This window comes from Mesoplodon bidens (assembly GCF_964165515.1).
Source record: "Mesoplodon bidens genome assembly, chromosome: 9".
In the NCBI taxonomy this organism is placed as follows: Eukaryota; Metazoa; Chordata; class Mammalia; order Artiodactyla; family Ziphiidae; genus Mesoplodon; species Mesoplodon bidens.
This window is the reverse complement of record NC_138166.1, coordinates 48,195,821-48,212,036: the sequence shown is the minus strand read 5'-3', so window position 1 is coordinate 48,212,036 and position 16,216 is coordinate 48,195,821. Positions and strand designations below refer to the sequence as shown.

The 16,216-nt window shown below is 37.6% G+C and overlaps 1 protein-coding gene across 1 annotated transcript in view; it reads left to right on the top strand.

Annotated features, from left to right (window-relative positions):
- Nucleotides 1-16,216, top strand: part of PPP1R9A (protein phosphatase 1 regulatory subunit 9A) — a gene marked incomplete at its 5' end in the record, with an annotated part of 154,227 nt that overhangs the window by 86,190 nt on the left and 51,821 nt on the right. Inside the window, 4 exons of the mRNA XM_081243663.1 lie at nt 4,530-4,583; nt 7,239-7,468; nt 9,036-9,132; nt 9,836-10,007. Of these exons, the coding sequence (XP_081099789.1) occupies nt 4,530-4,583; nt 7,239-7,468; nt 9,036-9,132; nt 9,836-10,007 (553 nt within the window). The remainder of the gene's footprint in view (nt 1-4,529; nt 4,584-7,238; nt 7,469-9,035; nt 9,133-9,835; nt 10,008-16,216) is intronic.

Here is a 16,216-nt window from a genome sequence, read left to right as displayed (position 1 = left end):
CTTTTGTTAATATAAAGATAGGTACCATATATAAACCTTTGAGCAGAAATTATAAAGCAATATGGCATAGCTTCATTTTAACAGCACCAAAGTATAGGCAAAAACAGCACTTATTTCTTCTTTTGTGGAACTTACACCGTCATGGGTAAGACAGACTGCAGTCAAATTATCACAGAGATCATTGTAAAAATTCTTATTCCAGTGCTGAAACCGCTTCATAAAGTTGCATGCAAATATCAGTTATTATTTTGCCCTTGTAAAGTAAAAACAGAGAATGTCGCTCTTATCTGTAAAATCTCTAGTACTAGAGCGCTCTTAAAATCTTTCCTGCAAAGATAACATTTTTCCTGTTTAAAGAAAAATGTTTTTCATGCTTGCACAGGATAAGTAAAGAATGCAGAAGTTCAGTTTTACAATGTTTATGTGTAAGGATGTTTCTATTTCTAGTTCAGTTATATTTGGATTATATCGATTCAGTGATGTGGGTACATGTTCTGTATTCATATTTTTGAAAGAAATAAATAGAAAATAAACACAGCGGGTACACCTGCAGAATGTTATATGAAAGCTACTGTTCTCCACAGGAGTGTGTGTGTTAATTTGTGCTGTAATCCTGGGGTGGATATTGATGCCATTCATGTTCAAGATGACAGAAGAGATGAAAGAGATTGGTTTTATAAGTTGAGAGACACTGACCTGCAGTCCTTAACCTTTTCTTTTTAATTGTATCCTCCCTTCCCAAGTCTTTTCACCAAACCTAGATTCTCTGAAGCCCAAACGGTCCAACAGGTATTTCAGGCTCTGTTTCTATTAACCAGCCCTGTAGACCCTGCCCCCTGCAGTCAGCCTGACCAGTCTCGGGGGTTGTCTGCAAACCCTTACACCTGTACTCTGGAAAGGCTATTAAACGTGAAAGGAGAACTACTCTAGAATAAGAAAACTCAACTTTGTACGCACTGTGCTTCTTTTGTCAAGTCACTTCACCTCTATGAACAGCAATTTCCTCTTGCTCATGAAACGGAGGTATCCCAGGCCCATCGCGCCCACTTTGCCTGGGAGGCAGGGTCCACAGTTGGAGATATGACACGTAGGCCAAAGCTGCAGGTCACCTGAAGTTTCTCTCCCAAGTTTTTCTGAGGCATCTGGGAACTTCTCTCAGGAGGTGGTGGTATATATTAATTTCCCTGTAGTAAGTGTTTCGAAGGTAGGTTCTGTGTCACTTCCGTGTATCCTCAACGACTAGCACAGCACCTGGCACATAGTCTCATTCAGTAAATGCTGGTTGAATAATGAGGGAGAGATTTCTTTCTAAGTTCCATGACTAATAACAGCTGCCTGAGCACCATGTTGTATGTAGTGCCAGAACACTCAGCCTACCAGAAGGGATCTGTGGTTTCCAGGTGGAGTCCTACTTTCTCATCTGGGAGGCCACAGTGATCACATATGCCTCAGGGTTTCTCTGATGATCAAATGAAAAATGTATTCCAAAGCTGGTTCAGATGAGGGGCATAAGGAAGGGAGGAACAGAGGTAGGTGGAGTCAGACCTGGGATAATTTCCACTCCACCACCTGCTTCTGCTGGGAACTTGAAGAAGCCATGTAACTTCTCTGAGCCTCTTTCTCTGTCTGAACAGCGAGGTTAACAGTGCCTGTCGTGCCTCCCTTACAGATTCATTTGCAGTGAGGAAGGAGATGATGGAAAAGGGAAAAAGTGTCCTACGAATGTAAGAAACTTAGTATTAGAGGAGAGGACTGTGGACTGGAATTTGTAAAACCTGGCTTTGGCACTTACTAGCTCTGCAACTTAAACTACTGAAACACAGTTTCGTCCTATATAAAATGAAAGTGTTAGATTAGTTTATTTTTAATGCTTTTCCTGTTAATAGTGATGGATTTGTAGAAATTCTCTTAATATGCATGCAAGATCAAAATAATCACATATCTATAATTTTCAGCCTTATGAGTACTGGGGGAAACCTCACACTAAAACTTTTGTCCATCTTCTGAATAATGTCTGAATTTACAGACCTCATTCTGCTTTACTGTAGCTAAAGGATTGGGCTATACTGAGTAACACTTCAAGCTTTTTTTTTGAAGGTTCTCTACAAAAATTATAATGAGCCTGAGGGAGGAGTACTTTGTACAGTGGTGGGAATTGGGGAGCCCGCCCCCAGCACTGAGAGAACAGGGAGTGGGGCTGAGGCCATACACAGACAGGGAACAGGAGAGAAAGGGCAGCACCTGGGGCTCCGGGTTCTCACTTCACCGCTTACGAGTTCAGCTGTCTTCTATTATCTGTTTTGCTAAGATGGGAGGGGCGAGATAACTGAAAATCAACTTGGCTGCATCGCAGTTTCACATCGGTTTGTCCCACACATCAGCGGATTAGTCTAGTGTATGCATTCATAGGGATGAAAATGCTGGCTTGGGACGAGAATTCCTAGACTCTTCAGCCTTGACAACCATCTCTAGGCCCTTCATTTCGTAAGTGTCACACCTGGAGTACTTGCAGGGGCCTTGGGGGTTCTTCCCACCTAGCCCTCTCATTTTTCATATGGGAAACCGGGGCCCAGAGAAGTAGCTTGCTAGAGAACATGGCGATTTGAACAAAGAAAATCCAAAGTCCCAACAAGTTGTATTGCAATATATTATCCTACAGGGTGTTAACCACTGAGAAAGTAAGATATGACACTTCCTCCTAGCTGCGGTGTTCATCAAAAAGTCTGCCTTTTTGATTTCTTGCTACTCTTCAGCTTAGAACCAGAGGGCTTTTATTTCAGGTGCAACGTTTTACAGCATTTAGCACTTTTAACTGAGAAGTAGAGTTAGGGTAATCATATTTGAGTTCTTCAAATCCTTCTTTCTTAGTCTTGGCTAACTTTACAGAGGACTTATCTGTGCTAGACACTGTGCTAACAAAGAGGACTTCCTCTCTAGAGACTGTTAGAGCACAGAAGGCCCTGGGAACAGTGAGGGTGAAAGGAGCAAGAGCCGAAGAGGCAAGAGCGACCAGGTCTGAAAGCAGGAGAGTGGGGCAGAATCAGGTCTGAAAGTTGCACGGTCACCCCTCGAGCAGGAGCACAGCTGTAGCTGCAGAGCCCGCAGAGCTTTAAGCCCAACAGGAAACCTGAAAGCATCCCTGAGGGGGCATTTTGCAGGGAGCGTGGGGCCTCTCAGTTTCTGGGCTTTTATTCATCAGCATCTAAGGGTGTTGAATGAACCCTGTCCTTGACTCTAACTTCTTTCCCTCGTCATCCTTCCCATACGCCCCTGCTGGCCAGGTGGAAACCAAGGAAGTACGGATTAAAACCAGAGAGAGAGCTGAGGGTTATGAGGCGGTGTGATCTCCAGACGTGCACGTTTCTGTCTTCATTAGCCGTCTTTCTGATAAGAAAATCTTGGACTTATTTGATTACAGTAATATGGGAAGTTTACAGTCCCTCTGTACAATCCTAAATTCAAAATGCTCTGAGACAGTTTTTAAAAATAATTTTGTGGCACACTCACTTGGGTGGTAAATCTGACCAAAACTGACAGGATGCTACAGTCTTACAGTCTTTAGGTACCTCCCTTAGTGAGAATATTCACATGTTTGGTGGCAAACATATTCATGTGTTTGATTACAGAGTTGCCTCCACAGACCCTGCTGTGGGCAATAAGCAATTTATGGAAAAATGCATTTTACTACGTTTCTGAAATTGAAAGAACTCGGAATTCTAAAAACATCTGGCCCCAAGGATTTTAGAAAAGTGATTTTCAACCCATAAATCGTTTTCCGTAAATTTTGGTGTATTTATTTATCCCTTAAGGAATGAACGCTTCCTTCGTTTTTCTTCCCTATGAAGAAAAAGTGGTGGGGGGAGGGGAGAAGCAAAACAAATCTAAATGGTGGCTTTCAGGAGAATAAACTGTAGCTGAAGCTTTGGGGGTGGGGGTCTAGGTCCTCAATAGGAGTAGATCTTCTAAAGGACAGAAATCTAGATCTGTACTTTTCCTGCAATAAAAAAAAAAAATTACAGATTTCGCCGCGGAACTGCAACATCCTCTTCTCCAGCTTTGCAGCAGCCTGAGCTGTAAAAGAACTGCTAAGCCTAAAATGCGTGCGACTCACGGAACCAGAGCGCCACCTTTCTTCCAGATTTGGAATTGAAGCTTCCCGCGGCCACTGGCTGACTTGCCTGCCGAGGCTTGTTCAATCCACAAGACTGCAAGGAAACAATTCCTTGACACTCAAATCATAAAGGAAGAGCTGAAAAGAGGGCAAGAAAATGTGTTTCCTTCTATTTGGTCCCTGAACAATTAAATTCGTAACCTAATCTGATGTTAGGGAGTGTGGACCATAAACCCCATGTTTAATTAGTTTGCACCTAGAGAGTCATTTTACACACTAGACATTTTAATTTACAGCCTGCTGCATTGCAGCACTTTTCTAGGCCTTCAGCTATATAATAAGGTATTCTGCTAGCTGCTGAAGCTTTAAAAATATAGATACACTTAGTTCAGACTTTTTCTTTATTTTCCATTTTCAGTTGCAAATCAAACATGCAGTTACAGAAGCAGAGATTCAAAAATTGAAGACCAAGGTAAGCACCAATACATGATGTTTGAATTGTACTTTTTAAACTTCAGATGCTATGAATAAATTCAACCCGAGGACTAAAGGAATTTGTTTCTGTGCATTTGAAAGAATACAAATGTGAGAGATTCATTTCCACTGTTAGTGGAAAAACCTGCCAGTGCATACTCTTAGGGGGTCAGCACCACCATACCCCTCAGTGAAAATAGCACAGTATTTTTAAATTACATATTTACATATTTGCACATATGTGGCCCGTTCCCTCTGAGCTTTCCTCAAAAAGTAAATGTTTATGTGGTGGTGTGATGAATTGGGAGATTGGGATTGACATATATACACTAATATGTATAAAATGGATAACTAATAAGAACCTGCTATTTAAAAAATAAATTAAATTTTTTAAAAAGTAAATGTTTATAATAGTTCAAGCATCCAAATTACATTTTGACCACTAATTCCTTAAGCACAAGCCGTTATACTATATCTCTTTATTTTATCTTAAATGTTTAATTATTTATTTTTAACTTATTCATCAGAAATAATGTATTTTAGCATAGCACATTACTTATCTTTCATAGAGAAAACTTCCAATTTCTAGTAATTAAATATTATGAAATTTAATTAATATATGAATAATTTATTTTAGGTGCCAGGTGCTACCAGAAATCTTTAGACAAGTGTAGTTCATGTTATTTAAATTTGTGGGGAAATACAGGTCTTGATAAAAGGAGTATGTGTTTTTAGTTTATATATGAAATAATATATAATTCAGAAGAGCATTTTTAATTGGTAAATTATAAGGTACTTGTAAGTTTCTTGAACAGTGTTTAGTTTTATCAAGTACATAATTTCAAAGATTTAAAAATATCTTTTGAGTTACTTTAAAAACACAATAATCTTTATTTTTTACAGTCTTTTAAAAATTGAGACATAATTGCTCTCACACTACTAACAGTCCATTTCCCTGTTCACATTAGATACACTTGTTTTGGTTTTTCCATGTGTTTTAAATGGAGATGAATTAGCAAGGCTATTTTGGTTAAATGGTGTTTTTAGCTAATAACTCTGCAGCTCTTTAGTCAAAACATGTCTATACATCATTCATGGTTTCAACCAAGCTCTGTGAATAATAAATTTTAAATTAGTAGCGGTTGGTAAATAAACTACTCGAACACGAAACATTGCTTAATAAAGGATGCAGCAAATACCCAGTCCTGTTTTAAATTGCCATGTTTCTTGTCATAGAATGGAAGAATAGAAGATTTTTTTTTAGTTGTTAGGTACAATCAGGGAAAAAGATTCACCTGGGATTGCAAGTGCTTTAACAAAGCTTATGTGTTAGATATTTAATCTAGAAAATTCTGTAAATTAGTATTTTATATTTTTCTCAATATTATATTGGCATATAATAGCCATAGATTAGCTTGTTTTACTATGACTTTTTATATCCAAGTTGATAATAGAATTCCTAATTTTGAAATGTTTTTGACTACTTTTTACTTTGTAACCTGTTTTGCCAATATGTTTAGTTTAAAATATACATAAAAACATATATTTCCACTTTCCGAATGATTTTGGAATGTTTTAGATTTTGAAAATTGATAGTTTATAATGACTCTGCATCCTTTTGAACTTTAACGGAGGCATGTGAAGTAGATGAAGCACTCGTTTAAAGGTTAGCTGGTTATTGTGAATAAATGACCTTTGAGCTCTTACCTGAGAGATCAGTCTTGAATTTCTGCAGAAATGAGGGATTTGGACCAGTGTGTTATCTGTTCCTAAGCTTCCCTGAAAGCAGAAACCACAAGAAGCTGCCTTTCTGTCCCATCAGAGAGATTTAAATTAATTCAGCAATCATTTATATTTTTACTCACACTGTCTTTTATACTTTTATTCAAATCGGGATTTATCAGGCTCTAGAAACTCAGAACAATGTCAGCAAAATAATGAGCTATAAACTATGTTCATGTCAGTTGAAATAAAGGATGTGATAATATCATCAAAAGGGATAGAAACAAAGTAAAAATCACTTTTATCAGATTATTATGCCCAAGGAGCTGTTCCAAGCGTGCTGATGTGTTATATCACAGTTCCGATTAAAGATAACATTATTTAGTCTTAGAGGACTTCAGTTACTTGTCCAAGGTTTAAAGGCCAATAATGGCAGAGCCTGGAATTCAGATCTAAACTGCATGACTCCACGGTCCCCCTCTTACCCATTAGGCCATACTGTGTGCTTCTGCCCCTCTCGCCTTCCCAGCTTGCCTCTCCCCACTCCCTTTTTAGTTAACTTTTTATTTATAATTATATGTTAAAAAAGAAAACGTGTTGAAGTTCATTGGATAGAATCAAACTCTAAAACACTTTTTCCTGCTCAGAGAATTTGATACACCACATAGTGTGATGGAAAGATCATGGGAGTTGGAATCAGATCCATGTTTTGTCATTTATCAGATGTGTGACCTTGTACAAACATTTTCACTTTTCAAGGCTTCCATTTTATAATCTATGTAATAATGAAAATACTTGCTCTTCTCATCTCAGTGTGTTTGATGATTTGAGTATATGTAACAATGGAATTTAAAATACACTATAAAAATATGAGGAATTTTGACTACAGAAGTACCCAGATAATGCTTGCTTTGATATTTGCTTTGTCCAGCTGCAAGCAGCAGAAAATGAGAAAGTGAGGTGGGAACTAGAAAAAACCCAACTCCAGCAGAATATAGAAGAGAATAAAGAAAGAATGTTGAAGTTGGAGAGCTACTGGATTGAGGCTCAAACGTTATGCCACACGGTGAACGAGCACCTCAAAGAGACTCAAAGCCAGTATCAAGCCTTGGAAAAGAAGTACAACAAGGCAAAGAAACTGATCAAGGATTTTCAACAAAAGTAAGCAGCTTCTAATGACTAAGGAATAGTTGTGTGCATCTAAAGAAGGTTTATATCCAGTAATTTCATAATATCTAGTGGAAAAGAAAAGGTGACCTCAGAGTCATGCCCCTAAGGAGCATAGTTAATGCATAAATAGACATTAAGTTTTAGAAATCTCTTGCATCATTTTTCATATGCAATTATATTTTTTCTTCTATAATTTTTTGGCAACCTCCTGTTTTGTTGTTGTTGTTAATCATTAATAGTAACTGTTAAACCATTTGAACCTCTATCCTTTTTGAAGCATCTGTGGTTTAGAAGCAAGAAGCCCAGCTGAAGTCATGCAGAATGACTATTGGATAAAGTACTTACAAAGCAGCAACTGGGGCCTTGATGAGGCTGCTTCTATGTCTATTCTTAGAATCAGTTAACTTCAGAATTTTCCCACTACAGATAGTGTAAATATTAATTAGCAAGACCTCCTGCCCTGCCACACTCTGCTTTTAAATTTCAACTGCTATTTCTGAGCTAATGCTGCTTTGCTTCCATCTGTTGAATCTTGGTGTAATTTCAGGGAGACTGGCCAGGGAGATTTTTTATGGATTTTTTTCAACAGTTACTTCTGGCTAGCTAGAATAATAGAAAGTAGCACCAGTATCTCATCTGGTCTTCTGTGTCAAGCCTTAAAAGCTAAGCATAGGGCTTCCCTGATGGCGCAGTGGTTGAGAGTCCACCTGCCGATGCAGGGGACACGGGTTTGTGCCCCGGTCCGGGAAGATCCCATATGCCGCGGAGCGGCTAGGCCCGTGAGCCGTGGCCGCTGAGCCTGCGCGTCCGGAGCCTGTGCTCCGCAACAGGAGAGGCCACAGCAGTGAGAGGCCCGCGTACCGCAAAAAAAAAAAAAAAAAAGTGTATTGGAAAGGGGTAATTGTTCATATGACCATGAATTCAGTACATCACTATTTTAACTCTTTTTACCAAAAATATACCTAACTTTATTTCATGTAATAATTTTATAATAAATTCTACCAAATTTGCATATTGCATTCCAGACTCTCAAAATGGAGGTATTTCTCCTTCTCCCCATATTATCCTCAGGTATGTAGTGACAGCTCCCCCTCAGTGTTTCTGACCCAACAACCCCTCTACTGACATTTATAGGAAGCAATCTTATTATAATTATCTTTTTAAAACTCTTACCATCCAGTTCTGTCAGTTTACTAATAAATGACTTTATAAATGTGGAATTATATCTACTCGACATGTAATTATCTCCACTAAGTTATCCAACGTGGGTCATTAGTTCAGTAGCTTCTATCTAAATATGAATGGGTGCTCTAGAGTCAGGAGCTAAAGATGAAAATCTTAGTAAGCAGAATCAAAGCATTTTTCTTTACTTTGTAATCCATTAAAACATTTTATTTGCTTTCATTACTAGATACCTTTTCTCTGTGATTGAGTTTTGTTTATTTAAACAGCTGTCTTGTTATTTATTTCACTGTGCAGTTCATTGCTTCTGATAAGAATTTTTACGTTTCCTCATTTGAGTGTTTGATACAATGAGATCTATTATTTTCTTCTTAAGAGAACTTGATTTCATCAAAAGACAGGAAGCAGAAAGAAAGAAAATAGAAGAGTTGGAAAAAGCTCATCTTGTGGAAGTTCAAGGCCTGCAAGTACGGGTGAGTTATATGATCAAAGCCACTGAGTAATACGGTAGCCAGACAAAACTATAATTTGAAAAGATACATGCACTCCCATGTTCATAGCAGCACTATTTACAATAGCCAAGATGTGGAAACAACCTAAATGTCCATTGACAGATGAATGGATAAAGAAGATGTGGTACATGTATACAATGGACTATTACTCAGCCATTAAAAAGAATGAAATAGTAGAGATTATCACACTAAGTGAAGTAAGTCAGAAAGAGAAAGACAAATACCATATGATATCACTTACATGTGGAATCTAAAATACAACACAAATGAACATATCTATGAAACAGAAACAGACTTACAGACATAGGGAACAGACTTGTGGATGCCAAAGATGCGGGAGGGTTGAGGAGGGAAGGACTGGGGGTTTGGGATTAGCAGAAGCAAACTATTATATATAGTTTGGATGAACAGCAAGGTCTTACTGTATAGCACGGGGAACTATGTTCAGTATCCTGTGGTAAACCATAATGGAAAAGAATTTGAAAAGAATATATATATGTATAACTGAGTCACTTTGCTACACAGCAGAAATTAAACACAATGTTGTAAATCAACTATATTTTAATAAAATTAAAAAAAAAGAATAATAGGGTAGTTTTGCCTAGTGCTTGGAGAGAAGTGCCGATTTAGGGTTTCATGAATGGATATTTTTTTTCTCTCTTAGATTAGAGATTTGGAAGCTGAGGTGTTCAGGCTACTGAAGCAAAATGGGACTCAAGTTAACAATAACAACAACATCTTTGAGAGAAGAACATCTCTTAGTGAGGTCTCTAAAGGAGATACCTTGGAGAATTTGGATGTCAAGCAGACATCTTGTCAAGATGGCCTAAGTCAAGGTTTGTTTAACGTAACCATAAAAAATGTTTTTAATGACTGTAAAATTTGGCCTTACATTCTTCTTTTTTTAACTCAGAGATTTAAAAGTTGAAAAAGCCTTCCTGCTGTGGGAAAGAAAAAAGGGCTTATCAAAATAGGAAGTTATAATTTTTCTCTCGTCTTATCAAAAATAAATCTTTGATGTAAAGAATTAACAAAATTCCAACTCAGACAAGTCAGATATTATTTTTAAACCACCATAAAATTGATAAGCTTAATAAACTGCCTTAAATTGATAGCTCGTCCCATATAGGGTGAGTTACACTACTTTAGTATTAATTAGTAAGGCTTAAAATGAGTGATTTTTAAGTCCCTAGAAAGAAGATCTTTTTCATAACATCAGAAGGCTGACTTCTAGCACTTGGAATTCACTGAGTTAAGAAGTTCTGTGTGGTTTTCTGCTTTTACCACGATGTCCTGTGTATACGTCTCATTCTTTCCTGTCAGAGACCAAATCAGACCAGAACACGGGAAGCATTTTGTATTGTGAATGGCTGTCTTCTTTCATACACCAACCATAAATAAATCACTTATTTGCTTCCCTCACACATGCCCGTGCATAGACTGTGTGTACAAGAATGTGTATGAATGTTTTAATACGTATAGTGTATTTATAAATTAGAGAATGTATAAGAATTTATAATAAATGCACAGGCGGACATAAAACTTTTTATTTCATCTTTTAAAATAGGTACCTAGTAGACCTTAGAAAAAGTGAAAATAAAAGAATGTCATGTGGCAGCATTGTCGTGAAGGGACTGACAACTCACAGGCAGTGGTTTGACATGCAGTAAAACTGTGATCACTAATGAGCTGTTTAATTCTTTGATGCTCTTTCACACATATTAAAATGTCTCCAATGAGATTTTCCTGATAAACAAGTGTTTATATCATATCATTAACTTTCAGAACTAAACTCTTAGCCATTGAAAGTGAAAAGTATTGGAAATTTTCATTTAAAAGTAAAGTGGTATTTAGAGATTTGCATCTGTTCACTAAGTTTATATCCTTTTGCTGTGTTTTCACTTACTAAGACATAATCTGTAAATAATGCCTCCCAGGCAGTTGAAGAGTATTTAGCACCAACATTACCACTAACTGAAGAGGTATGTGACTTTAGGAAGGTCATTCAACTTCTCTGGCTTGGTTTTTTACTATGTATAATATCAAAATGGCAACACTTCTTTCTTCTCCACCCTAAAGGGTGTTTGAGGTGAAAAAAAGAAATTTTATTAGAGCTTTTATGGAGTTACAATTTTTATATCTGGAACTTGATAAGATTGTTTTCTTAAAAAAGTCAGAAATCAAATCAATGTGTTTTTCTCACCTTTTTGAATATTTTAATTCTTCAAATTCATCACAGTTTATAATAAATATATATTCCTGCTATGCCATACACAAAGTATGATCAGTAACCAGTAGCTTTCCAGAGTCTAATTCATTTCTTTTAGTTCAGAAATCTGTATCTTGTCAAACATATAATTAATGGTATTTATTAAATTATATGACTACAGAAGATCAACAAACTATTACTATAAACATGCTGATTTGGATCAAAACCTTACATTTCTTCTGAACCCTTTTTCTTCTATTCTGCACCCTCCATTCTGCCACATAATTATCAGTTTCCCTAGCAACACTGTCGGTTCACAGTGAGATGCAGAGACTACTGATTCTTCCTGAAACCAATCCATGCTTGTGCAGTAGAGGTAGAATCAGTCATCTCAGACATTAGTAGCATACATATCAAGCAGTACTCTTCCAGTTTTGCTGCCGAGGACAGTCAGTGATAAATCTCCTTGAGTTTCAATTGCTTGATCACATAAACTAAAATGGCTTGGTCAGTAGCTAGATAAGAATGCTCTGGAAAGCACTTTTCTAAATTGATCCTTTGCTTCTGTTGCTAGGGAACGCTGAAGTCCTAGAGGTTCAGAAAAGGAAGTAAAGCAGTGGACCAAACACAGGCCATTTGGTATTTAATGATCACCCTCCCCGCCAACACACACCTATTTGCAACAGGATGGGTACAGCGGTTGAAGTCAGTTCTGCTAGTCTGCACCTTGAGGTGCAGTGCTTTACCTCCCCACCTCCTGTGGACTGTCCAGTTCTGATTTGTTTTCCAAGCACTGGAGTGTTTTATTGATAGGATGAGTGGTTTAGCATCTTTTCAGGTCTGAGGCAGCTCAGTGAAGCAAAAGGATTATCAATTATAGGTCAGTGAAAAGCTATGTTAGAATGAAATGTGAAAGAAAAGGAAGGAGAGAGTGAAGGAGGCAGAAAGGTAAGAGGAGGAAAGGAAGAGCATGTAAGCAGCTGCTTCTTCATAAGAACTCATGTTCTTCTAGGAACGAGAGTCCCAACTGGGGATGGATTAATTATGTGACTCTCGATATTAAATTATTGTACATTTTTAGAGTGATAAAACCGTTTTTCAAACCATGCAAAAATTTGCCACAGTTAATTTTATATCCAAACATCATATGTATGGTTCTTTCTATAAACTAAGCCTACTCAAGTATCTCATTAAAATGTTGACAGATTGGGAATTCCTTGGAGGTCCATTGGTTAGGACTCTACGCTTTCACTGCTGAGGGCCCTGGGTTCAATCCCTGATCAGGAAACTAAGATCCCACAAGCCACGCCGCACACCAAAAAAAAAAAAATGTTAGTAGATTATATACACAAATATATTATTTAACACATTCTGATACTTTTTTCTTAAAATCCATAAAGCAAATATAACAATTTTTTTTCACCAAGAGATGAAACAAACTCTAAATCCCTTCTAGTTTACACCAGTATGCTGGTCAGATATTAGTTTACATGTGTTCCAGGATGTGAAAAATGACAGTTTTGTCCCACTGCTGTGTTTCATATTTATAATTTCTTAGTGTCTGAGTAATGCTGGTCTGTATAAGAGTTCTCTACCTCGTATCCAAAGGCCCCGAAGTGACTAGAAATGTCTGTGGCCACTCAGATATTCAAGTCAGGATTAGAAAAAGTGCAGAAAATAGGCATGTTAGAGAGATCTTGGTAGGAAAAAGGGTTGTAGTCGTAGTTTGATTAACTTCTCTAAAAAACTCACTTAAGTACCGTGCTCTTCCTGAGGCAGGTGAAGGGTTTGGTATGAAACAAATAGATGATATAAACATTTTAAGAGATGAGAGGGAGTTTGAAGAAGAGAAAAAAGTGAATAAAATTAGAATAATTTTTTTCCTGATTCATAGACTTTATATTAAAAGTGGGACCTTATGTTAAAAGTGTGTCATAGGGTGTTCTTGGAGTAAAAGTAGTCTTTGGATGCCAGAAGAAGAGCTTATACTCAATTCTGTAAGCATTGTGACCCATTAACAGTTTTGTTTTTTCTCAGAAATTAAAAACTCTCTTAATGGAAAAAGATAACATTTGCAAAGTCAGCAATAGTGATAACAAACAATACTTTAACAAAATATTGTAAATCAACCATACTTCACTTAAAAAAATTATTCCTGCGAACTGATGTAGTGTTTCTATGGGCCAGGCAGTGTTTTAAGTTACAGCAATTCATTTAATCCTCACAACAACCCTAAGAAGTAGTATTGCTGTCATCCCATTTTACAGATCAGGAAACTGCAGATGGAGAAATTAAACTGTCTGTCCAAGGTCACTCAATGAGCAAGAGACAGAACCAGGAGCTGGACTCATCCAGCTCCACAGCCCATTTTCTTAACTATTCAACTGAGCCGTACTGGTTTTCTGTAGTCTGCTGCTTCTCCTAGACAACTGATAGGAACTCTTTGCCCCCAGAAAAGGCTGAAATCATAGGAAGTCAGGAAATCCAAAGCAATACCATTAATAGTTTTGAGGCATAACAGGAACTGGGTCACTGCTAGGTTTGTAAGTGTAATTCAAGGATCCCTTTGAAGTTTGGGCATTACTACCAAATGCTCCTTTTATTTCACACCCATCTACTCTGCCAGTGGGGCACTGATTAGATAACACTTCAAGTTATCTTCTCCAAAGTATGAACATGGAAGATGATATATAAAGCCTTTTATCCTTAGTTCCTTTAGTTACTTACTATTTCTTAACTCTAATGAGAACTGTGCAAGAAGAGAAAGACTTAAATTGCAAGATAGAGGATTACAGGAAAGTCTAGACTTTCATAATAAATTGTGGCTGGAATTAGTCAATCCTGATATCTTTTTTTTAAAGATTTGTTATTTATTTATTTATTTATTTATTTATAAATATATTTATTGGCTGCATTGGGTCTTAGTTACGGCATGTGGGATCTTTCGTTGTGGCTCGTGGGCTTCTCTCTAGTTGCAGTGTGCGGGTTTTCTTTTCTCTAGTTGTGGTGCGCAGGCTCCAGGGTACTTGGGTTCTGTAGTTTGCAGCATGCAGGCTCTCTAGTTGACACACGCAAGCTCAGTAGCTGTGGCGCACTGGCTTAGTTGCCCCGTGGCATGTCGGATCTTAGTTCCCTGACCAGGGATCGAACCCACATCCCCTGCACTGGAAGGCAGATTCTTTACCACGGAACCACCAGGAAAGTCCCAATCCAGATATCTTTAAAAATAAAAATATTTCTTAGCTACTTTTTAGGTAATTTAAGAATATCCTAGAGAAAGGAGCATAATGATAATGAAAATAACATCTTCTTGCTGTTTCTCTTTTCCCTTACTCTTTTTCCACAAAATGGTTCAACTGTTGCAATAAGACCCCAGGTTTCTTTTTTTTTTTTTTAATTTTTATTTATTTCTTTATTTATTTAGGCTGCATTGGGTCTTCGTTGCTGCCCACGGGCTTTCTCTAGTTACAGTGAGTGGGGGCTACTCTTCGTAGTGGTGTGCAGCCTTCTCATTGTGGTGGCTTCTCTTGTTGCGGAGCACCGGCTCTAGGCGTGAGGTCTTCAGTAGTTGTGGCACACGGCTCAGTAGTTGTGGCTCGTGGGCTCTAGAGTGCAGGCTCGGTAGTTGTGGCACACAGGCCTAGTTGCTCCATGGCATGTGGGATCTTCCTGGACCAGGGCTCAAACCTGTGTCCCCTGCATTGGCAGGCAGATTCTTAACCACTGCACCACCAGGGAAGTCCCAGGCCCCAGATTTCTTAAAAGTAGATCTCTAAGATAGTAGTCCACATTTGAATCCTGAACCCAGTAAGCATGGTTCCAAACCTGGGATTTGTGGACATATCAGTAGAACTCTGAGCCTGCTTAGATACTCAGGCCAGCTAATTCTTTGGTCAGTAGGCCCTATCGTATGGTATTTGTTTATTGTGACCCATTCGTTAGCTTATTGGTTTGCACTGAATCTGATTTTTCTGAATTGAATCTTTGTTTTGTAACTTACTCATATTTAAATAAAGTCTTTATCAGGAAGAGCAAAGGGAAGTAAACAACTGCCATTAAGGGTATTTGCCTTTTTCACCACCTGTGTGTTTTTAAAATTCTTATATTTCATTCATTCATGCACTGTCTAGAAATACCTTGGAGCAATACCTTTATATGACAGGATAGAGTGAATTGAAAGTGGCAAGATAAAGGAGAACAATGAGAATAAGGACAGAGTAGAACCAGATATGATGCTACAAGTGTATATACCTTATTTATATTATTTCTGAAGCTAAGTCTTTAATTTGGCTGTAAACTGTCTAGTCATCAGAAGGAGATGGAAACCCTGGTCCATTACATTCTACACAGTGTTCATAAGATTAAAACAAACCATCTTCTCAAGAGAAGTATAACTATTGGTAGAAATAATGCATGATTTGGAGCAGTGATATTAATATTTATAACATCCTTACAGTAGATCCACTGATGATTGTATTAGGGCATTTTCACACAGTGAACCTCAGTGTGGACTGACGGCATCACATAAATATACAATGTACTGTTCAGTAAAAGCAGTTTAAATTACTGAGAGGAGAGGATGTATAAGAAATGATGATACTTAGCTCTCTGTTGACCTAGGTGGGTGCTCAGGTGCTCTGTCATGTATGTCAGGTCAAATTTGTTAACCATATTCAAAACTCCTAGAATGTGTTACTGAGGGAGATGCGTCAAAAAATAACAGTATAATTGTAGATTTATCTGTTTCTTCTTTTGGTTATGTTGGTTTTTGCTTTATGTGTTTGAGGTGATGTTAATGGATACATACAATTTAGAATTGTTATATCTTCTTGGTAG